Source organism: Schistocerca americana, chromosome 6 (genome assembly GCF_021461395.2).
Source record: "Schistocerca americana isolate TAMUIC-IGC-003095 chromosome 6, iqSchAmer2.1, whole genome shotgun sequence".
Classification (NCBI taxonomy): domain Eukaryota; kingdom Metazoa; phylum Arthropoda; class Insecta; order Orthoptera; family Acrididae; genus Schistocerca; species Schistocerca americana.
Genome location: NC_060124.1, coordinates 306,681,036 through 306,706,091, shown reverse-complemented (window position 1 = coordinate 306,706,091; position 25,056 = coordinate 306,681,036). Strand labels below are relative to the sequence as shown.

The 25,056-nt window shown below is 36.7% G+C and overlaps 1 protein-coding gene across 6 annotated transcripts; it reads right to left on the bottom strand.

Annotated features, from left to right (window-relative positions):
* Positions 1-253: 253 nt before the first annotated feature.
* Positions 254-24,566, bottom strand: LOC124619531 (probable serine/threonine-protein kinase clkA). Of its 6 annotated transcripts, XM_047145988.1 has the most exons (5): positions 24,013-24,505; positions 22,159-22,290; positions 19,582-19,845; positions 17,744-17,966; positions 254-1,780 (listed from the first exon to the last, which is right to left on the bottom strand). In XM_047145988.1, the coding sequence occupies exons 4-5, from the start codon at positions 17,954-17,956 to the stop codon at positions 515-517; spliced, it is 1,479 nt and encodes a 492-aa protein (XP_047001944.1). In that variant the 5' UTR covers positions 17,957-17,966; positions 19,582-19,845; positions 22,159-22,290; positions 24,013-24,505; the 3' UTR covers positions 254-514. The 6 variants fall into 6 exon arrangements, with proteins under 6 accessions (XP_047001944.1, XP_047001945.1, XP_047001947.1 ...); XM_047145989.1 differs by lacking the exon at positions 19,582-19,845; XM_047145991.1 differs by lacking the exon at positions 22,159-22,290.
* Positions 24,567-25,056: the final 490 nt, after the last annotated feature.

The following is a 25,056-nucleotide window of genomic DNA, read 5'->3' as shown; positions in this document are numbered from 1 at the left end:
CCTGTATGTTCAAGAGATGGTGACTTCCTAATATATTTTTATTTGTTCTGCAATCCGTCCATCAAGTTCTTCTGTAAATGTGCTCTCATTTTATGCTTACATTTAATTGTTGGACTCTAGTGAAATTTGTAATAGTCATAGATGCACGTTATGTTACTTACACTTCAAGTAAGTCTCATCTGGAGCATGAAGAGAACTGCAGTTTGCTCAGGACACTCATACAGGCAGTTGCACAGTAAAAGAAAATATATTGTAGGGTTGTCTTCATTCCATAGGTTATCGTTTTATTTTCATTTTAATAGTGCATATGGATTATTTATAAAATATACAATAGCAATACTAACATAATATTGATTTCATTATTACATGTATAAGAAATATACATACCTGATCTATTAAATACAATATCGAATTCTATTGACAACAATGAAGAGATACTGTATGAACCATCAAACCTAACAAAACCTAGATTTCGGTTACGAACATTATAACAAAAAATCGTTTTATTTTCAGTTTAATAGTGCATATGGATTATATATAAAATGTACAATAGCAATACTAACTGTAACACTAACATAATATTGATTTCATTGTAACATATGTAAGTAATATACATACCAAATCTATTAAATACAATATCGAATTCTGTTGACAACAATGAAGACATACTGTATGACCCATTAAACCTAATGAAACCAAAATTTCGATTATGAATATTATAACTAAAAAATGAATAATTGCCTGTGTCAAGGAATGATAATGTTTCATTATTTCTGTTATAGTTACCGATACGAAAATCTTGAAAATTTAGTAAACAAATATTGTTTCCATTGGTGTCAATATTAGTATTATCGTGATATATATAAAATATACTAAATACAATATCACGTATTATTGATAACAATGGCAAAATACTGTTTGAGCCATTATACCTAACAAAATGAAAATTTCGGTTACGAAAGTTATAACTAAAAAATGAATAGCTGCCTATGTCAAGAACTGATAATGTTTCATTATTTCTGTTATAGTTACCGATACGAAAATCTTGAAAATTTAGTAAACTAATATTGTTTCCATTGGTGCCAATATTAGTATTATCGTGATATATATAAAATATACTAAATACAATATCACGTATTATTGATAACAGTGGCAAAATACTGTTTGAGGCATTATACCTAACAAAATGAAAATTTCGGTTACGAAAGTTATAACTAAAAAATGAATAGTTGCCTATGTCAAGAACTGATAATGTTTCATTATTTCTGTTATAGCTACCAATATAAAAATCACGGAAATGAAGTAAACAAACATTTTCATTGACGACAGTATTAGTATAATCGCTATTATCAGTGTCTCTACACATATAAAATATATTAAATACAATATCATGAACTGTTGGTAGCAATGATGGGATACTGTTTGAACCACTATACCTAACAAACCAAAAGTTTTGGTCATGAATGTTATAACTAAAAAATGAATAATTCCCTATGTCAAGAACAGATAATGTTTCGTTATTTCTGTTATAGTTACCAATATAAAAATCGTGGAAATGAAATAAACAAATATTGCTTTCATTGATGTCAATATCAGTACAGTCACAATTATCAGTATCACTGTGATTGTCACCATCATTATATGAAATGTCATTATCACAGTCATTGAAATACACATGTGATGGTCTGCTGGTGTCACAGGGTGAGAGAAGCTGCTCCAGTCCTGAGTGCTCTGTGACACTGGGCGGCCATATCTCCACAGCTACCTCTTCTCCCTGCACCTAAACAATAATATGCCAGCTGTCAAAAACCCCAATGGTCGAGGAAACAATGGAACATTCATTCAACTTTCGACCTTCCCTCATCAATTTCGTAACAGGTGGACAACTTCAACTATCTGAAACTATTGTACTACCACAACTATATCAGTAAGATATTGACTTTATTGTGAAAGAAGAAAATATAAAAATGCAGTAAAAGAACCAGGCAAAAAGGAATATAAACGTCTAAAAAATCAGACTAGTGCAAAATGTATAATGGTTAAGCAGGAATCGTTAGAGAACAGATGCAAGGTTACAGAAGCACATATATTTGGAGGATAGATAGAAACCACCTACAGAAAAATTAAAGATACCTATGAATGCCAAGAGTTCAGATGGAAAACCACTACTAAGCAAGGAGGGGAGCATTGAAAGTTAGAAACAATATACAGAGGGGCTATACAAGGGAAATGAACATGAAGACAATTTCATAGAAAACAAAAGATAAGGTAGAGGAAGATGATATGGGAGACATGTTAGTGCAAAAAGAATCTGACAGTCGAAACAAGGGTCCTGGCATAGACGAAATTCCCTCAGAACTACTGATATCCTTGGGAGGGCCAGCCATTACAAAATTATTCCACCTAGTGTGCAAGGTATTTGCGACTGGTCAAACATGCTCAGAGTTCAAGAATGCAAGAATTCCAATTCCAAAAAAGTAGATGTTGATGGGTGTAAATATTACTAAACTATTAGTTTAATAAGTCAAAATATTGATGTGAATTACTTGCAGAAGAGTAGAAAAAGTGGTAGAAGACGATCTTAGGGAAGACCAATTTTGGACTTTGGAGAAATGTAGGAACACACGAGGCAATGCTAGCTCTGTAACTTCTCTTAGGAAATAGATTAAGGAAAGACAAGCCTACGTTTATACCATTTCTAGACCTAGTCACTGTTGACTGAAATACATTCTTTGAAAATCTGAAGGTAGCAGGGGGAAAATACAGGGAGTGAAGAGTTATTTACAGCTTATATGGAAACCAAATGGCAATTATATGAGTTGAAGGGCATAAAAGGGAAGGACTGGCTGGGAAGAATGTGGGACATGGTTGTAACCTACCCCCACCATTATTGAATCTGTACATTGAGCTAACAGTAAAGTAAAAGGAAGAAAAAATCAAGGAAATCAAAACAAGGGCAATGGAATGTAATCGAATTAAGTCAGGTATTGCTGAGGTAATTGGATTAAAAAATGAGGCATTAAAGGCAGTAGATGAGATTTGCAATCTGGACAGTAAAGTAACTGATGATGTGAGAAATGGAAGGGTGTAAAATAAAAACTGACCATGGTAAGAAAAGCATTTTTGAGAAACAGAAACTTGTTAACATCGAATATAATTTAAGTTTTAGGGAGACTTTTCCGAAAGTATTTGTTTGGAGTGTAGCCTTGTGTAGAAGGGAAACGTGTACAATAAGCAGTTAAAACAAAACGGAAATAGAAGCTTCTAAAATTTGGTGCTACAGGAGAATGTTGAAGAGAAGATGGATGGACAGCATAACTAATGAGGACATACTATATACAATTGGTGAGAAAAGATATTTGTTGGACAAATTGACTATAAGAAGCCATCGGCTGATAGGAGACATTATAAGAAATCAAGGAATCATCTATTAAGTAAAAGATCGAAATATGAGAGGTAAAAATCGTAGATCAGATGAATATAGTAAGCAGATTCAATATTGCAGTAATTTGATTATGAAGTACTTCCACAGGATAGAATAAGATGGAGATATGCTTCAAACCAGTCTTTAGACTGAAGACCACGACAACATGATGATGATCTCAGCACAATTTTAAAAATCTGTTGCTGATTCGGTGGGATATTTTCCAGTTGAGATTAATATGCTTTGGTAACATCCATCTATTTAGTTGGAGATGAGGAAACTACCACTAATTATGGATCTATTTCATTCTCCCAAGTCTTCTAAAATGTGTTTGAAGAAGTTATCATGTTTAACTATGCATAACTTGCTAATCGCTTCTTAGTTTGGCCTTTTTAAAGGATTCTCCTTAGAGAAAACAATACATGATCTCATATATTAGTTACTGGCACAACTAAACAAAAAATGTTTTCAGTTATTATAGTTTGTGATGTTTCTACAGACTTTGGACCTATTTCATTCTCCCAAGTCTTCCAAAACGAGTTTGAGGCAGTTATCATGTTTAACTGTGCATAACTTGCTAATCACTTCTTAGTTTGGCCATTTTAAAGGATTCTCCTTAGAGAAAACAATACATGAGCTCATATATTAGTTACTGACAGAACTAAACAAAAAAATTTTTTCAGTTATTATAGTTTGTGATGTTTCTACAGACTTTGAACCTGTTTCATTCTCAAAAGTCTACTAAAATGTGTGTAGGAAGTTATCGTGTTTAACTGTGCATAACTTGTTAATCGCTTCTTAGTTTGACCATTTTAAAGGATTCTCCTTAACGAAAACAATACATGATCTCATATATTAGTTACGGGCAGAACTAAACAAAAAATGTTTTCAGTTATTATAGTTTGTGATGTTTCTACAGACTTTGATTGAGTAAATCACAATATGATACTTGGCAAACTAAGGTATTATGGCATTAGTTTTTGCATGAACGGATTCTTACCCTCATTACAAAAGACAGTGTCTCATTGACAGAATGCCACAGGTATGAAACTAGCCTAAGAGTGCATAATCACAAAAAGTGGGGTTCTAAAAGATTTGCATTAAATCCATCCTTATTCTAAACTTACACAAACATGCTTTCAATGACTTTATAGACCTCTTCAGCACTAATTTTTTGATGACATAAGCATGCCACTACTAATCAAGGGTCCAAACTCAGTGTTAACAGACACAGCTCAGATGATAGCTGATCAAGTCTACATCTAATCCATAGCAGGTATTTTGTCTCAGTCTCTCAAACACTCATGTTGTACAAATCTCAAACTAGTAATGGTATCTGCAGAAGCAGACTTTAACGATTATACCCAAAATGAAGTACAGCATGTAAAGTTTGATGAGGTTTCCAGTGGATAACAAAGTCAAAAGGAATCAACACACAAATAAGTTCATGAACAAACTCAGAGTAGCATACTCTGCCCTTACAAGGATTTGTCACTGTGAGTAGATAGTTACTTACATGTTCCACAGAACATTTTGCACGATATATTGTAATGATGTGGAACAAGTCATTTTACATTCACATCATAAATGAAATTGTATATACAGTTACATTCTGAAGTTTAGTAACTTTTTTCACTAACAGGGAACAGATATACAGGTGTGAGTTAGTAATTCCAACCCACCATCTTTTACACAATTCAGTAATAGAAAGTCTTCTACAGAATGGATGGAGTTTTCACTGAGAAAGTTTCTCAGTTTGTTACCAAATTTTATTTTGCTGTCTGCCAGACACTTTATATCACCTGACAAGTGTTCAAAATTTTTTTCTGCAGCAGTATGCACATTTTTTCATGCTAAAGACAACCTTAATGTGGTGTAATGAATGTCATTTTTCCTTCTGGTATTATAAATATGTACCTCAATATTCATTTTGAATTGTAGTGCATTAATTATAACAAACTTCACGAGGGAATAAATATATGGTAAAAAAATAGTCAGAATGCCCACCTCAAACACTTGTGCACAAGATGACCATGGGCGAGCACCAAATATTATACTTGCAGCATGTTTTGCGCAATGAAGACTTGCTTCCTTCAAGATGAGTTGTTCCATAATGTTTATCCATATGACATTATTGAATGAAAACATGTAAAATATATCGACTTACTGACTTGTCTCTCAGGAAGGTTTGCAATCATTCTAAACGCAAGTGTGGCTGAACTAAGTTGTTTTGGCATTTCCAAAATACGTTTTTTTCCAATTTAAATTCTCATCAGTATGGACACCTGAGAATTTAGAAGTGTCCACCCTATTTATTATTTCCTCACCAGGTGTTACACTTATTATTGGTGTAGTAGCTCTAGATGGAAATGAATATATTGTGTCGTTTTAATATTGAGGGTGTGATCATACAAGGAACTTGTCAGTGATACTTTCAGAAACTTTGTTTACTATTTCTTTTGTTTCTGCACATGTTCTGGGATTGATGGCAATACTAGTTTCATCTGCAGTAGGAACTAATTCTGCTTGTTGTATACTAAATGTAAGATTGTTGACACATATGAGAAACAGCAGTTGACCTACATAAATGGTTTCTCCCAAGACAAAATTATGTTCCTGGACCATATTGCTTAAACTGATAAGTATAACTTTCTGAGGCTATTTGTTGGATATAACACTATCCACTGGTTGACTATATTATCAATCCCATAAAACTTCAATTTATCTAGGAGAGTGTTGTGATTCACGCATTGAAATGCTTGCATAGTTTGCAGAAAATACTAACTGCTGTTGCTTTATTATTGTAAAATTTGCTGAGGGAATATGTAAATAGCATTTTCAGTAGAGAAACTCTTCAGAAATAGAAGCTGTGATTTGCTGAGTATGTTATTGTTTTTCAAATATGGTATTATTCTAGGCTACATCACTTTCTCAAAAATTTTGGAAATTGATGTCAGCATGTAGTTACTGACATCTCTCCTATCACTTTTCTTAAGGAGGGGTTTGTCAATGGCATGTTTCAGGCTCTCAAAAAATGTCTTGCATTAATGATGCATTATGTATTGAAAATAAGATAATGCTTATTATAAGGGAAAATCTTTAGTGCTCTATAAGAACCACCATCAAAACCAGATGAGCTCTTATTTTTGAGAGATTGTACAATTTCCTTAATTTCAGACGGACAACATGGTGCGTGATACATTCACTCAATGATGGAAGTTACATTTTCAACATACTGCTGTTATTTTGCTCTTGAACTGTTTATTCTGATGTTTTCTACTATATTTAAGAAAGGGTTATTAAATATATTTGCTACTTATGAATCATCACATATTGTCTTACCATTCAGTTTGGTAGAGATGTTATCCTGTTTTGTGGCCAGTTGCCCTGTCTCTCATTTCACGAAGTGTCATATAGCCTTAAGCACCCTGCCAGAATTACTGATTTGTTACATATATGCATGTTTTTTAATTTTTTAATAACTTTTTAAAGTAATTATGAGTACCTTTTGCATTGTACAACTACTGCAGGATCTCTACTTCTTCCAACCAAAAGGTAAATTTCCCTTTCCCTTTCATGAGATGCTTCAATCCATCTAGTGATCCACAGTTTTTTACCTGATTGTTTATTCTCTTTTCTGGTTAGCTTGTGCAGAAATCTTTTTTGAAATACCGGTATGCATTTATTGTGGAATAGATTAAATTATATGTTATCATTTGGTAAATACAATAGAATACATTAATATTTGTTCCATAGATCATGAATATGATATTTCTTAATGATGTGGAACATGTCAGTTTAACATATTTCCTTTACAGAATGTTTTTTTATTTTATTTTATTTATTTATTTTTGCAGTTACTACTTCATATTTAAAAATTCATCTACTGAGTAGAAACAGTTGTCATTCAGAAATTCTTTTAATTTGTTTTTCAATGTTGTTTAGCTATCAATCAGATATTAATGCAATTTGGCAAAAGACTGAAGATTTTTGTGGCAGCATAATTCACTCTTTTCTGTGAAATTTGGTCAGAGTCCATTTGCAGAGACCCATTTACAGAGTCAATTTTCTTAAAGACATTCCTTACAATTTCCCCACCTGATTCTTGTTTGTAGAGTGTGATTACTATACTTGAATCATCAGCAAAGAGAACTGCCTTTGCATCATTATCATACTTTAAGAACAATATGAGCCCAAGTCTGACCCCTGTCTTTCTTGATACATCTGCAGTTAGAGGACTCTGCTGATTTTTGTAGATAATCTGTACTGTTAATTTAAACCTTCTGCACTCTTCCAGTTACATATGAATCAAATCTTTCTGCACTGTCCCACTTGTACCATAATACTTAAGTTATCTAGAAGAATTTCATGATTAATACAGTTAAAAGCTTTAGAGAGTTCACAGAATATCTGAATAGGAGACGTTCAGTTATTCAGATTTCATTGTAAATTATGTCCCATGTCATCTTCTGTAAACTATTCTCAGAAAGTTGGTCCTGAAGTCATTAATTGTTCTAACTGATTTCCACAAAGGAGTATCCATGCTGTAAGGCACTATGTTATTTATCCAACTGCGCATCATGATCAGAAAAAGTATTTCTTACTGGGTAAACAGTTATTTCCTTGCTATGAGCTTCATTCTTGTCCTGTACCATCTGGGCTACTCTCCTTCTATGACTACTACCTAGGAACAAGACTGTTTTGTTCCAACTCCATGCTACGCTATGCAGGGACTTTGAGGATGTAGATCAGGTAATTATAGTTGGGAGAGCAGGAAACAGCCTGGCTATGAATCCAAGATATAGTATTAGGAGTGACCTGGACAAAATAGGAGCAGAAAGTGGACACATGAATGAGGGGTTTGTGGAGGTCTCTCAGCAGCATTATCAGCCATGGGTAACACTGCTGTATGGCATGTTAAGACTGAGCTGAACTGGATGCTCCACACAATCACAAAATCTCACATAATTGTTGTTCCAGTTGATGCTGTTGGTAGGTGGGAACACATTACACGTGACCTGTACCTAAATAGGAAGGGGAAATATAAATTAGCTTCTCTATTAGCAGATACTGTAAGGGGGGGCACAGTCACACAAGGGATGATCCCTATGGTTACTGGGACCAGGCAGACAGGTTTGTTAGATTAAATCCATGGTTAAGACACACAATAATCAAGAAAAATAGAATAAAAGAAGCTTCATGTACAGTAAATAGGGATAAAGCTAAGGATAGTATCAATTTACTTCATCAAAATATCAGAGGAATAAAAAATAAAGTAGATGAGCTGATACTGTGTTTAGATGATCACAAAAATAAGAATGAGGTTGATATACTTTGTCTGCCTTAACAATATGTATCTGTGGTGATGGAAGATGTCAGTATAAATGAGTATAATCTTACACTTGTAGACATTGCATGGAAAAGGAGGAGTTACATTTTACACGAAACAAAGGTATAAGTACAAGCAAATTTTGTGTCAATCAGAACTTCGAAGTTTCTGTATGTGAACTACAGCTAGATAATGTAGTGTGATATTAGCAACAGTGTACAGGTCCCTATTAGGAGATTGGGAGCTATTCATTAAAAAAAGAGGTTTTACTCCCTTGTTTGGCAGACAAAAAGAAGAAGTTATTAATCTGTGGTGATTTCAATGTAAACATTCTAAGCATTTCTGATAGGAAAAATTAATAGAAGTATTATTAATGACATATAACTTAGAATCAGTGATCAATTTCCCTACACATATAGCTCTAAAAGATAATGTATTTGTACAGCAAGAGGATGTAAAACTAATTCATGTTTTCCCTGTGATAAATGTATTATCAGACCATGATGCACAACTGATTAACTTAAATAGCTTAGCAGGGTGTACAGTTCAGAAACTATTAAGTAAAAGTGTAAGGCTGCTCAGCCCAGTATTCATAGAGCACTTCAGAGAAAGTTTGAGGAATGTTAATTGGTGAGCTGCACATAGTGAGACAAATGCCAATGATAAGTGCAACATATTTCTTGATAAATTTATATTCCTTTTTGAACACTGTTGCCTCAAAAAATTACTAAATGTAAAACCAAACAGTTTTCAAAGAAACCTTGGATCACTACAGATATTGAAGTGTCTTTAGAAAGGAAAAGAAAATTGTATGAGGCAGCAAGAATTAGTAAAGACCCAGAAGTAATTTTACGCTATAAATATTATTGCAACATACTGAGAAAAGTTGTCAGAAAATCAAAAATTATTTATATTAGAGTTGAAATTATCAACTCGGGCAATAAAATGAAATCAGTATGGAATTTTGTTAGAAGAGAGACAGGAAAAGTAACCACTGGGGTAGATAGTATTACTATTAAAGAAAATGATAGCATCTTCACCAAGAGCACGCAAGTAGCTAATGTACTGAACAACCATTTCTTAAGTGTAGGTAAATAAATTGGTGAGAATAGTTCAAAAGAAAAAGCCATGCATTACATGGAAGAGTCAGTTTTGAGAAACCCTGGTCAGATTAATTTTCGATTAACAACTGCTTGTTAAATAAGGAAAATCATTAAACCTTTGAAAAATAAATGTTCTGTTGCAGTAGATGACATCTCTAAGAAGATATTAAAACAATGTGAAGCAGTTACAGCTGACGTTCTGAGTCACATCTGAATGCATCACTAACTCAAGATATTTTCCCAAACAGGTCAAAATACGCCATTGTCAAACCTCTCTACTAATAGGGGACACCACTGATGTCAATAATTACCGACCAATATACTTTCTCATTGTAAGACATTTCCAGGGGCAGATGTGGACTCTGACCACAATCTAATGGTTATGACCTGTAGATTAAAACTGAAGAAACTGCAAAAAGGTGGGAATTTAAGGAGATGGGACCTGGATAAACTGAAAGAACCAGAGGTTGTAAAGAGTTTTAGGAAGAGCATAAGGGAACAATTGACAGGAATGGGGGAAAGAAATACAGTACAAGAAGAATGAGTAGCTTTGAGGGATGAAGTAGTGAAGGTAGCAGAGGATCAAGTAGGTAAAAAGACCAGGGTAATCCTTGGGTAACAGAAGAAATATTGAATTTAATTGATGAAAGGAGAAAATATAAAATGCAGTTAATGAAGCAGGCAAAAAGGAATACAAATGTCTCAAAAATGAGATCGACAGGAAGTGCAAAATGGCTAAGCAGGGATGGCTAGAGGACAAATGTAAGGATGTAGAGGCTTATCTCACTAGGGGTAAGATAGATACAGCCTACAGAAAAATTAAAGAGACCTTTGGAGATAAGAGAACCACTTGTATGAACATCAAGAGCTCAGATGGAAACCCAGTTCTAAGCAAAGAAGGGAAAGCAGAAAGGTGGAAGGAGTATATAGAGGGTCTATACAAGGGCGATGTACTTGAGGACAATATTATGGAAATGGAAGAGGATGTAGATGAAGATGAAATGGGAGATACGATACTGCGTGAAGAGTTTGACAGAGCACTGAGAGACGTGAGTCGAAACAAGGCCCCCTGAGTAGACAACATTCCATTGGAACTACTGACGGCCTTGGGAGAGCCAGTCCTGACAAAACTCTACCATCTGGTGAGCAAGATGTATGAAACAGGCGAAATACCCTCAGACTTCAAGCAGAATATCATAATTCCAAACCCAAAGAAAGCAGGTGTTGACAGATGTGAAAATTACCGAACAATCAGTTTAATAAGCCACAGCTGCAAAATACTAACATGAAATCTTTAAAGACGAATGGAAAAACTAGTAGAAGCCGACCTTGGGGAAGATCAGTTTGGAGTCCGTAGAAATCCTGGAACACGTGAGGCAATACTGACTTTACGACTTATCTTAGAAGAAAGATTAAGGAAAGGCAAACCTACGTTTCTAGCATTTGTAGACTTAGAGAAACCTTTTGACAATGTTGACTGGAATACTCTCTTTCAAATTCTAAAGGTGCCAGGGGTAAAATACAGGGAGCGAAAGGCTATTTACAATTTGTACAGAAACCAGATGGCAATTATAAGAGTCGAGGGACATGAAAGGGAAGCAGTGGTTGGGAAGGGAGTAAGACAGGGTTGTAGCCTCTCCCCGATGTTATTCAATCTGTATATTGAGCAAGCAGTAAAGGAAACAAAAGAAAAATTCGGAGTAGGTATTAAAATCCATGGAGAAGAAATAAAAACCTTGAGGTTTGCCGATGACACTGTAATTCTGTCAGAGATAGCAAAGGACCTGGAAGAGCAGTTGAACGGAATGGACAGTGTCTTGAAAGGAGGATATAAGATGAACATCAACAAAAGCAAAACAAGGATAATGGAATGTAGTCGAATTAAGTCGGGTGATGCTGAGGGAATTAGATTAGGAAATGAGACACTTAAAGTAGTAAAGGAGTTTTGCTATTTGGGGAGCAAAATAACTGATGATGGTCGAAGTAGAGAGGATATAAAATGTAGACTGGCAATGGCAAGGAAAGCGTTTCTGAAGAAGAGAAATTTGTTAACATCGAGTATAGATTTAAGTGTCAGGAAGTCATTTCTGAAAGTATTTGTATGGAGTGTAGCCATGTATGGAAGTGAAACATGGACAGTAAATAGTTTGGACAAGAAGAGAATAGAAGCTTTCGAAATGTGGTGCTACAGAAGAATGCTGAAGATTAGATGGATAAATCACATAACTAATGAGGAACTATTGAATAGGATTGGGGAGAAGAGAAGTTTGTGGCACAACTTGACCAGAAGAAGGGATCGGTTGGTAGGACATGTTCTGAGGCATCAAGGGATCACCAATTTAGTTTTGGATTGCAGCGTGGAGGGTAAAAATCGTAGGGGGAGACCAAGAGATGAATACACTAAGCAGATTCAGAAGGATGTAGGTTGTAGTAGGTACTGGGAGATGAAGAAGTTTGCACAGGATAGAGTAGCATGGAGAGCTGCATTAAACCAGTCTCAGGACTGAAGACCACAACAACATACTTTCTCACTGCAATTTCAAAAAACTGTAGAGAAAGTAATGTGCTCAAGAGTGGCTAGCCATCCCAGTAGTAATGGGATATTTCCAGAATGAGATTTTCACTCTGCAGCGGAATGTGCGCTGATATGAAACTTCCTGGGAGATTAAAACTGTGTGCCCGACCGAGACTCGAACTCGGGACCTTTGCCTTTCGCAGACAAGTGCTCTACCATCTGAGCTACCGAAGCACGACTCACGCCCGGTCCGCACAGCTTTACTTCTGCCAGTATCTCATCTCCTACCTTCCAAACTTTACAGAAGCTCTCCTGCGAACCTTGCAGAAGTAGCACTCCTGAAAGAAAGGATACTGCGGAGACATGGCTTAGCCACAGCCAGGGGGATGTTTCCAGAATGAGATTTTCACTCTGCAGTGGAGTGTGCGCTGATATGAAACTTCCTAGCAGATTAAAACTGTGTGCCCGACCGAGACTCGAACTCGGGACCTTTGCCTTTCGCGGGCAAGTGCTCTACCATCTGAGCTACCGAAGCATGACGCTTCTGCCAGGAAGTTTCATATCACTGCACACTCCACTGCAGAGTGAAAATCTCTTTCTGGAAACATCCCCCAGGCTGTGGCTAAGCCATGTCTCCGCAGTATCCTTTCTTTCAGGAGTGCTAGTTCTGCAAGTTTCGCAGGAGAGCTTCTGTAAAGTTTGAAAGGTAGGAGACGAGATACTGGCAGAAGTAAAGCTGTATGGACCGGGCGTGAGTCGTGCTTCGGAGGCTCAGATGGTAGAGCACTTGCTTGCGAAAGGCAAAGGTCCCTAGTTCGAGTCTCGACGGGCACACAGTTTTAATCTGCCAGGAAGTTTCAGTAATGGGATACTTAGTAAATCACAGTTTGGATTTCAAAAATGCTTTCCCACTCAGAGAGCAATATACAATTTTACTGCCCACTTAATGGATCCTTTAAAAAGTTAAATGTCATCAACAGGAATTTTCTGTCACTTACTCAAAGTGTTAGATTGTGTGAACCATGACATTATGTTACAGAAATTACAATTGTATGGTATAAATGGTATAGCATGTGAGTCGTCAAAGTCATATCTACCTAAGAGCAAGCAAAAAGTTTCTTTATATGGTTTAAGTAATTTAAGGAAGTTTATCACTTTATATAACTGGTGTGAAATTACACAAGGTGTTCCACAGGGTTCGATCAAGGGTCCCCTTCTGTTTTTGATATATGTGAACGACCTCCCTTCTTACTTGAAAGAAGAAGCTAAACTGACACTGTTTGCTGATGATACAAGCATCATTAATAATCCAGTTAAAGGAACTCAAATAGAAAATGATACAAATAATGTCTTTGGGAAAGTTATTGATTAGTTTTTTTTTTTTAATGGGCTTGCTCTGAACTTTGAAGAAATACTGTACCTACAATTTTCTAATGCAAGGAGTACAGTTCCTTCAATAAATATAACACATCAACAGAAGTCAATAGATGGGGTAGAGCATACTATGTTTTTGGGTGTACATATAGTTGAGAATCTCAATTGGAAAATTCATCATTTGAATGTCCTAAAGCGACTAGGTTCAGCAACTTTTGCAATCAGAGTAATTGATAATTTTGAGGATATTGAAATTAGCAAGCTAGCATACTTTGAATACTTTCACTCTCTGATGTCATACAGAATACTATTTTGAGGTAACTCAACACTTAGACAAAAACTATTCACTGCTCAAAAGAAAATGGTTAGAATAATGTGTGGGGCTTATAGTCGCACATCTTGTAGGCATATCTTTAAAGCATAAGGAATTCTTACAACAGTCTCACAGTACATTTACTCGGTAATGAAATTTGTTCTCGACAACATGGACCAGTGTAAAAACAACATTGACATTCATGATTATAATACCTGAAGAAATAAATACACTATTCTCTACTTAACTTATCTTTGGCACAGAAATGGGTAAAATGTGTCGCAGTACAACTTTTCGATACATTACCAGATGAAATAAAATGTCTTGCAGACAGCAGTAACAGTTTTAAAAATAAATTGAAATCATATCTCCTTGACAACTCCTTCTGTTCCATAGATGAATTTTTGAATAAGAATAAATAAATCTATAGGTATAATACATGTATTTTGTGCCATTTAAGTGCATGAGGTAGGTAACAAAGATTTTAAGCATTTTTTTAAAAAAAGACCTTCATTCATGTGCGCATTTCTTATGCACTTGACACATTCCACATCATAACTGTTAGCATGAGATTGATCAATGGAACATGCAAGTAACTAACTAATTAACTCTCTCCATTAAGTTTCTTTGCTAGAAGTCAGCTGCACCCTAATGTGGCCTACAGCTGGATAACACTCTTCCCCTCCCATGTCAGGTAACAAGTCAGATTTATTTCGTTGATTATGGTGAAGAGCTATTCTCCTTTTATCTATTGCTTGTTACCTTTACTCAGTTCCAAAGATCATTTACCTACTTCAGCCAGCTAGTTCAAATTTCAAGCGATCTAATTCTGCCTGACATATCATAAACCACCAACCAGGTATACGGAGTAGGTGCCAGGTAAGCAACAAGGGACCCGCTCAGACATTGCATTATGAGAAACATGACAACGTTCAGAAGCATTACATTGTGGCATGTTACAGCTTTCAAGCATGCATGTATGCAACCCCTAAAAGGAAACATTGTCCCCTGTGTGCATTAATCTTTTTCATACTTGTAGCAATTGCTATAAAAGAGAACAGATTGATATGCTTTTCTAATAGCAGACGGAATTTTTGAAATTTTATTGTATTCTTATGCACATAGTTGATCAAATCTGCTAATTTCACAATAAATAAAGTCTTTCTTTTCAGTGAATAGATTAATTCCTTAGAATGTCTTTCAGACAAGTATGTAACCTATTTCATGGTATTTTACACATTTTGCTCATTTTAGATTCGATACTAACAAAAGCGCTTAATGTCATGATGTTATCAATGTGTTTTGCTATATCTGTTAAGGAATGTTTAAGTTAAATAGAACTCTACACAATTTCATAGTTTTGATTTTTCATTTTTTTCGGTAATTTATGTGGTAAATAAAGAACCTGTAAAAGAAAATGCAGTAAAATGTTAAAATTATCGGAGCTACAATTAATTTGACACAGCTCTGTTGCTGTTTTTTATCATTAGCAGAAAGAATTTGGGATTTTCACTTTTAGGATCCTTTTAACTAAGTTTCCAGTTTACTTATTGCTTATCGAGGATTTGCCCACAGCTGGTGCAAAGATACCTGTCATCTGAGGTAGGTGTGGCTTTGGCACATGCAGAATCTGCCTTGTGTGAATAAGTGAGTCTAGCCTACCAAGCAGGTCACGGGGTGCATAATGTTGGTATCTAACACTGAGGTACGGAGAATATTCGAGAACAGTAATATTTGTACACTCATGTCAGTTTTGTATGATTTGCATGTCAGCAGAGTGAGCCCAACTTGAGTGAGGTGTGCTTAATCACGTATTTGGCGAGTGGAAAATACGTGCAAACATTTATGATTGATTTATGAGTATTTTTATATTAAATGAGACAACAGACAATTTTTTGTGGTGACCTTGTGAAAACTGAAAGCAATGGATGCACAGAGGACACCGAGCATGGTACATCAGTGGTAATCACACTAGACTCAATTTGAAAGGATAGCGTTTAAAATATGGATGAGACCACCCTGACTTAGATTTATCTGTGATTTGCCCAATTCCTTTGAGGCAAATACCAGGATGATTCCTTCAAAACGGCATGGCTCATTTCCTTTCTCATCCTCAAAAAAACCTGTACTTATGCTCTATATCTAATGACCTCGATTTTGACAGGATGTTAAACCCTAAACTTCCTTTGTTCCTTTGCACTGATGTGTGGACAAACATTAGACAGTGTGGGGGCTTTCTTGTCTAAACATGAAGTACAATTCAGTTGGAGTTTAATATAAACTGTTGCTGATTAGAAGAAACATTTCTCGTCATTTCAATGCATTTTTGAAAAAGCTAATCAAAAAGAACTTTAAACAACCATGGAAAAAACGCATGGATCACAAGCTAAATCAACATATCTTTTGAAAGAAGATGTTAAATGTATTCGGCTAGAAGGAGCAGAGATTCTGCAGTAGTTAAACACTACAAAAGCCACTCAAAACTACCGTGAAAATTTATTAAAAATTAAGAAATTTGCGTATATGTAAGAAATCAGTAATTCTGACAACATGCTGAAGGCTACATGAAATTTAGTGAGATGAGAGACAGGGAAATCGGCCACAGGATAACATCACTACCGAACTGAATGAGGGACGATATATGATGATTCATAAGTAGCAAATATATTTAATAGTTTTCTTAAATATAACAGAAAACATCAGAACAAACAGTTCAAGAACAAAATCACTGCAGTACATCGAAAATGTAACTTTCATAATATTCACTCATATGAATGAATATATCACCAACTTCTCCTTCTGAAATTAAGGAAATTATACATTCTCTCGAAAATAAAAGTTCATCTGGTTTTGATGGTGGTTCTTATAGAGTACTAAAGATTTGTTCCCTTATAATAAGCACTATCTTATATTCAATACATAATGCATCACTAATACAAGGCATTTCTCCAGTGAGACTGAAATATACCATTGACAAACCCCTCTTTGAGAAATATGATAGGAGAGATGTCAGTAACTACATGCTGACATCATTTTCCAGAAGTTCCTCATGTTGCATATTGTAAATAATCCAATGCAGTTCAAAAAACAATTGTGCATATAAGTACCATACCTGAAGGAAAAATACCATTGCGTGTTTCCTATTAAGGCTGTCTTTACACAAAAAGAGGTGCATGATTGTGGAATAAAAATATTTGATCAAAGTAAAATTTGTAAGCAAACTAAAAAAGTTTCTCATTGAAAAAAATTTCTATTACTGTACTGTGTAAAAGTTTGTTGGTAAGAATTACTAACTTACAATGGTAAACATAGTTAAGAAGGGACTTTATAAATGTTCACCATGTAGCCATATTTAAAAATTAAGTTGTGAAGTATATGTAAAATTACTCAGTCTACATATTGCAGTTTGATGTGCAAACGATCAGCAGAACATGAAACTGACTAACTATGTATTAACAGCATCAGGTTATGTGGAGGAGTGAGAAAAGAAGTTTGATAGGGTATGTGTCACAAAGGTACCTCGTTAGGAACTCAGTAACTGTCAAACGTGACCTTTTGGAGTAAGTTATCCTTCAGTACCGTGCAAAAAGTCGATAGCCTAATGCAACATTAAAAATACAGTAAACTAATAGAATTCAGTATTCAGAACCAGTAATTTACCTAAATAATAGATAGGGAGACTTACAAGTGACGAGTCTCGATAGCCCAATGGCAGGTCCTCCAGCATTTCACTGATATGGGAAGGCTGGCGTGTTACAATGGGAACATGTGCCCCAGATGAATTGGCCGCTGTGTGCATCTCATCAACTGACTCGTCGTGTACACGAGCAGAATCTGATGCCATCTCATCCAAATCAGCTTCAATGTCTGTGTCGTTTACACTTCCCTGGTAACTCATTTTCAACTCTCTGAAAAACAGAAAACACACTTTATAGGTTATGGGTTCCGCCTTTTTGCCAACACACTGTTTTTTTTTTTTTTACCCAAAAATGTTAGAGCACGTCTGGGCCATCATCAGTGGGTTTTTGTTTATTGAAAAACTGTGAAAAGTGAACGTATTTTAGGTTGTAAGTAATTTAACAAAGTGAGTCTAAAGGAAGTTTTTCTTCGTTTTGCTTCTTATCGTGATTTTACATTATACGGTTTTGCAGGACCACTAGTATGGTTTCCTGCACTGATAGCTTGTCATCTGCAAACCAAAAGCTAAAAGTCTGGGTGAGTTAACGTATCCCCTGATTTTTGAAAAACTTGATTTTTGCATGTCAAATGTTTCGTGTATATATGTGTTACTATTAACGTTTTGTTGTGACTGATCCTTTTTCTTTTGTGTTCCAAGGACACTGTGCGCACATGTTAATGTACTTTGCGTAATTTCTTTCTTTATAAACGCCTTTTTATTACGTAAAACGCGGTGAGCACTATGTTTGTCCTACGAATACTGATTGAAAAGTGATGCATGTGAGTTGATATTTTCCTGATCTGTTGAGCTTATCTGTGGGTGTCTCCTATGTTCTGAGTTTTTTCTGTGCTGTATTGTCTGTCCTATATGCTGTTTGAAGTCCCTCTTTCTTCAATATATAGACTATTCTGTGGACGTTTTTGATACTGTAGGTGAATATGTGCCATTTTCTATTGTGTGTGAAGACTTCCAGCCCACATATTTTGCTTATGCTCTCTCAGTATTCAAATATCATGTAGTATTTTGGAAAACAGTGGTACAAGTTTTAAATCATTTTGAGTACAGAATTAATGGAAATAGTGGACCAAATGTCATCATGCAGGCAGCTGTTGAGGAAATATAAAATACTACCACTTCTTTGTATATACCTACCAGATAATGCTGTAATTGTAAAAGAAAAACTAAACAGTAGCACTCCACATGGCACCCATAATTCATCTGTAAATAGCTACTAAACATGAGAAATAAGCTATCCACATATACAAAGGACAAATACAGCACTATCGCATTCCTCATCCTGGCATCAAACTGTATAACGCATTACCCACTTCAACAAAAGTAATAACGGACATAAACAGTTTTAAATGAGTCTTGAAGGGTTACTTGATTGAGCACTGATTCAATGCAGTAATGGAGTATCCAAAAAATAAAACTGTAACATGAATTAAAATTGAATTTCTTAAATATATAAGAGGCATACAGTATTGTGTGATATCACTGTTGTTGACAAGATGTGTGGGAAAAATTTCAGAAATTGCGTTTAGTTATTAAGGCAAGATTCAGAATCTTTTTTACACTGCAGAGTCCTTGATTCACAGAACTAATAAATTATTTAAGACAAAAGGGTATTGCAATTTGCACTCAGATAAGTAAAGAATAATTAGTCCTATACATGTAGTCAGTAAGCCAAATTCAAGCCAATGTCAAGATTAACCTAACCTAACCTAAAGTCTTAATAGTGTTGCAGGGGTAATCAAACTTAGAAGTTCACAACAAGTAAGATGCGTAGTAGTACATTTACAAAATCATTTTGAGCGTGCTGAATTGTTGTAGTTTGTACATACCTGAGATATATGTTGCTACAGTGCTTAAAAGACGTTCGACAACAACTAGAAACACTTCTACAGATCGAATCTTTTCCTTCAGATAGATTTAGATTGTCCCTGTCTTTTACAATCACAGGACAGTCATCTCTTGCACTTTGGTTTCAGCTAACATAACTCCCGCCTTCCGCTGTACTGCTTCAAGTTAAGGCCAGAATATCGTTCCGGTGTTACTGACGTATGCCACGACGTCACCATGTAACGTTGATGGCTAAACTCTCTGTGCTGTAAGTCCCGCAATACTGGTTGGTCAGAAACAGTCTGAAAAGATCGGGAGGGTGTTGCAGGGACGAGTGTGGTGAGAAATAATTGTTAAGAAAAACATTCCATACGTTGTGCAATTTCAGTGTTACTTAGCACTGAAGTTAGCTAATCAGGTCGTTGCGCGCGCAAATTCAAGCACTTTTACACGTTAAAATGCTTCAAGACATAATTACCTGTTAATCTGGGAGATACATTGTTGAAATGTTCATTATCAGTTAAAATACGCCTTTTTTGGAAGACATAAATTTAAGCTACATGAGCAAAAACTAAGTGTTTTCGCTTTGAGGAAACCAAACGAAGGTCACGTTTGGCAGCACTGTCTCTGGCAGGCTGCTTGAATTTGGGCGCGTGACGATCTCATTGGCTAACTTCAATGTTAAATAACTGGGAAACGACGCAAAGTATCGATTTTTTCCTTACTATTTATTTCTCAGCACAGCTTCCCCTACAACATCCTTACAAGCTATCTACACTGCTTCTGCTCATCCTGCACACAAACCAAGGCTGTTTTAGGACGGGCAGAGACAGCGATTAAACAAATGAACTAAGTCTAAATTGTAGTAGAAATAAAGACAAGGAAAAATTATCACAAGAAAAAAGTAGGGCTATGAAATATGAAACAAAGATATTCAAGTAATGTAGGAGACACTGTCACAGATATACCAGATAATTTACTGGGCTTTCTGGAATAGCAGCTGAAGGATGGTGCCAACACATCAGTGAAGTAACACTTCGATATCCAGAGAAGAGCCAATCGACGATACTTCAGCATGTAAGGAATGTGAAAAATATTTTCTGAAAGTCATCACCTGCGTAACATTTAACTTCAGGTGGCATGAAAGATGCCAGCAAGCTAATCTAAAATTTATAAATGACAATTTTCCGTGGTCTTGTCGTGTTTGTGTACCTGAAGAAAAAGTGGATCTGATAAAAACTGTGAACTCGAAAGTCCAAATTATGAAGCAACATAACAGTGACATGGAAACTCTAAAGATAGGATTTCTATCATTGACAGAAGGAAAGGAGAAACTTCCTTGTGAAAAGTGATCGTATTCTCAAGCTGTTAAATATGCACACAACGTCACTCATTCTCAAAAGACAATACAAAGTGAGAGAAATGATCAAAATTAAGTGAAAAAGGATTCGACAGATATATACAGAACACGTGAAATTGACAGACATGTACAAACAGATTAATGTAAGAAATGTAAGTAAAACCTATGCTCATGAACAGAACTGAGTGTAACAAAACGAGTTTCTTTAAACTGGCAATCCTATTCCGAAAAATATCGATGCCCCAAACTGTTAAACCCATGTTCTACATAGCATTAGGATGCATCAGATGAATAAACACTTGAAAAACGTTTGAAGTACCAAACAAACCTCAAAGGAGGTTCCAATGTCTGCAAAGAAAATTATAGAGGTTTCTTTGCGAATTTGGGGACGAATTCTCTTCCTAGCAGAGTGAAAACGACGCCATAAACGAAACAAGAAATGCAATTAGAAAAGCCGAGAACATCCATTGCGAATTCAAGACGGTAATAAGTGCAGTTATGCACATCAAATCAGTGAGCAATATCTATACATACAGGATAATTGACTATGTGCTATATCAGGTGACACTTTAGGGGCAGTATTTCTAAATCATAATAAATGCATTACCAGTAATAACTTAAAACCAGACAAATTTCACTTGGGTAGTTAGGCTCTAAAGATTGCAGAAAACATTGACAGCTGTGTTTAAAAAAATAAATTAAAAAAATCCAAATGGATTTTTAGTTAATGTGGTAATAATTTTAAAAAATAGAAAAGATGATAGATCAGACCAGCGAGTAGAAAGGTTTAATGAGAAACAGGAATCTGAAACCAAAGTAGTAATAAATTCTCAACAAAGCAATCCAGAAAAATGATTTTATGCTATTTTACCAGAATGTTCGGTCACTATGCAAAAAGTGAATAGAACTGGAAATGGTCATTTCAGATTGATTCTTCTCTGTTGTGTTCTGAATGAGCACTGGTTAAGAGAAGATGTATTACATAAATTTTACATACTGCTGCTTGACAGATAAAATTTACTACAGATGCAGTATGGTCATAGCTTCCAAATAGATGAAAGTAGCAAAGCAAATATCAATATTGAACAGCCACGATTTACATATAGATAATCTTATTTTTGTAGGGTGCTTTATAATGGCAATTAAGCCAAAACAAGCCTGTCATGTAAAATATTAATTGTGTTAACTTATTGCAGTTGGTTTAAGAGCTTTCACTTACAGTATGTCTTATAATGACATATACTATCCTGTGGACCAACGGAACATAGGACTGTGAACTGACTGGCCACACTTGTAGAAACCAAAACCACTTCTTGGTAACTGCAGCTCAGTCAAAAGTGGTACACTGTAGCTGCAAACATTTACAACAGTTTAAGACGTTGAACTGTGGAACATACTGAAATACCTGCCATACAGTTACCAGCAATAAAACAATTGTGGTACGGATCTCCAGACTGATTTATTAACTTTCGTAATCACAATTACTGCAATGACATCACGATCGCTTATCCTCTTCTTATACAGACATTTTCGATAAGGTCCGGCTTATTTGTAGCCGAAAGGTCTAGGATATGTCCACTGTGTGTGAGCTGCCGAGCTAGCTTTTCAAGACAAGACAGCTTTTAGAAAACGTAGTCGAACATATTTCGCATGACTGTGTGTCTGTACCCCCCCCCCCCCCCCCCAACGCAAAAAATCCAGAGACACCCCAGTCTATACTCAGTAGATTAAAGTCGCCTCCGTCCGCAGCTCGTGGTCGTGCGGTAGCGTTCTCGTTTCCCATGCCCGGGTTCCCGGGTTCGATTCCCGGCGGGGTCAGGGATTTTCTCTGCCTCGTGATGACTGGGTGTTGTGTGCTGTCCTTAGATTAGTTAGGTTTATCTAGTTCTAAGTTCTAGGGGACTGATGACCATTGATGTTAAGTCCCATAGTGCTCAGAGCCATTTGAACCATTTTTGAAAGTCGCCTCCAGCTAGTATTGCATGATCTGGTTATTTACGTGCTATTTCAATGACTCTAGAACTTTCATGGCAGAATCGGTTGCCCGGTAAAAACATCCAACAATTAAATTGGTTTCGCCTACACCTGTTACAAATGACCAAATGTCTTCAGTTTTACACTCAACTTCGACCTCAATATAGACAAAATTTTTGTGAAGTTCAATGAACACTCCCCTTTCCGATATACTCGCTAAATATCTCAGAGTTTTCCACTTCGGGTTTCAGCCAGGTCGGTCCCAAGAATAATTTGAGCGTGAGAACTTCCCTGGAGGGCAGTAAATTCGGGAATTTGAATACTTCGACAGTTTACTGATAAAATTATGACAGCTGAGGTGTCCTTATTCTGAAAGCCGTTCGGTTTCCCTTGCTGCATATCGAACGGATTGTGTTCATCAGAGCACCGCAAACTACTGCCTAGCCTAAAAAAAACCTCTGTGCACTTTACAAGTACTCTTCTACCCGAGTAGTTGCTTTCTTTGTGTAGTGCACCCCTGTCCTATCAAAGGGGGTCCTACAAATCCCCAGACGATAACACAGGGTCTAGAAATCAGCTGCCAAGACCGTCACAGAGTCGACGAAGCCTTTGGTTGAGACCATCCACTTGGTTCCAATCCAAAGAACACCGATAATTCTGGGAACGACGCTGCAAACTGCGAGCTCTGCTGGCACCCCCTGCGCGAGGCCGGCAGCCTTCACCACCTCCGCCAGCCGCCTGTACGAACTTAGGACCGCCTCAGAACCTATGCGGTGGGCGTCACTGATGCCGACGTGAGCCACAATTTGCAGAGGACTGCACCCTGCTCGCTCGATAGCCTCAGACCAGGCCGCTGCCACAGCTCGCATGAGAACTCCCGGCAGACATACTGAGTGCACATTGGCTTTTTTCCTAGTCCTGAGTGATATCTTCCTAAGGGGCTCCATAACGCGCCAGCATTGAAACTCCCAATAATTAACAAATCCCTGCCCACGTGTTCCTGCTTGCACCCTGCTGAAGGACCGGTCACCTGTGCACTCAAGGGGTGAATGGGCCTTCCAACTCGAGCGACGCGAACGCGTTACCACCCGCCACTCACCTTGCTGTTGAGGACGGCTCCAATGTCGGGGACACTAGGAGGTACCACGGAAGCGTAGCCCGTGGACAAAATAAACGACACCTGTGGTGACCCACGCGACGCGCCAGATTCTCCGCCACCACTACACTCTGAAGGAGCGGCCTGAAGGTGATTGACCGTAGCCAAAACACATTCAGCTGTTCGCAAACTGCGGCCAGCTCCTCCTGCGCCCGCAAAAAGCATGCACTCATCTTAGCCATCCTAGTAAGACTAACTGAAGAAGTGAGCAATAAAAGAAGACAGAGTTCTAGATATGCAACTTGCTACACTCCCGATGTGTCACCAATGGACGCTGATGCACTAATGAGATGTGTAGCTGGCGGTTCAGTGAGCAACTATTGCACTTCAGACTAAATGAATTTACGAATACAAAAACTCGAAATTAAACCTCTTAAAAAGAAAAACACGAACGAAATTTAATAAGTATGTTACAAGGAAAACACAGAAAGGTAAACACTTAACTTGCCGCTCTGTAGTTGTAGTATATCAGCCGAGAGCTGCAGCCTGACTGACTGGCTTCCTAAACGAGCGGAAGTGGCTGATATCTAGCGGACGTACACATGGCTACAGCCACTGAATGACGCTGGTGATAACACAGGTCCCGCTTTCCGACAACACGTTTCCCTCCTTCGGCTGCGCTATCTTTCGCCTTTACATCAATTTAAAATGATCGTTTCAGTAATCAAGTTTATTCGGATATTCTTTGGTGATAAAACATCAAACATGGGCGTCTGAGGCCTAGATTCGCTTCTGTGACCGACCTTGGTTTCGAACGACAGTCCGCGGTTCCTTTTAGAAATGGTCACTGCGAGCTCTCAATACGGCAACAAATGGATATTAAATTTCAGCTCCCCCATGAATTCACGCCTCTTATCGTCATATAAAATTTGACAAGCTCCTTTCCAGAAGGTACCAAATCCGAAAAATTGAAAAATGTAATAACATGTGGCAGTACTACTCAGAAACATTACCTATGTATTAAAAACTTGTTATTTATGCCAAAAC

Coding starts and splice junctions, on each gene's coding strand:
- LOC124619531 (XM_047145987.1), bottom strand. CDS start 24,251: ATGGCTAAGATGAGTGCATGCTTTTTGCGGGCGCAGGAGGAGCTGGCC. Junction 17,967..24,012: donor GAGCCGTCCTCAACAGCAAG/GTGAGTGGCGGG, acceptor TCTGTTTTTCAG/AGAGTTGAAAATGAGTTACC. Junction 1,781..17,743: donor GCTATCGAGACTCGTCACTT/GTAAGTCTCCCT, acceptor ATTATTGTTTAG/GTGCAGGGAGAAGAGGTAGC.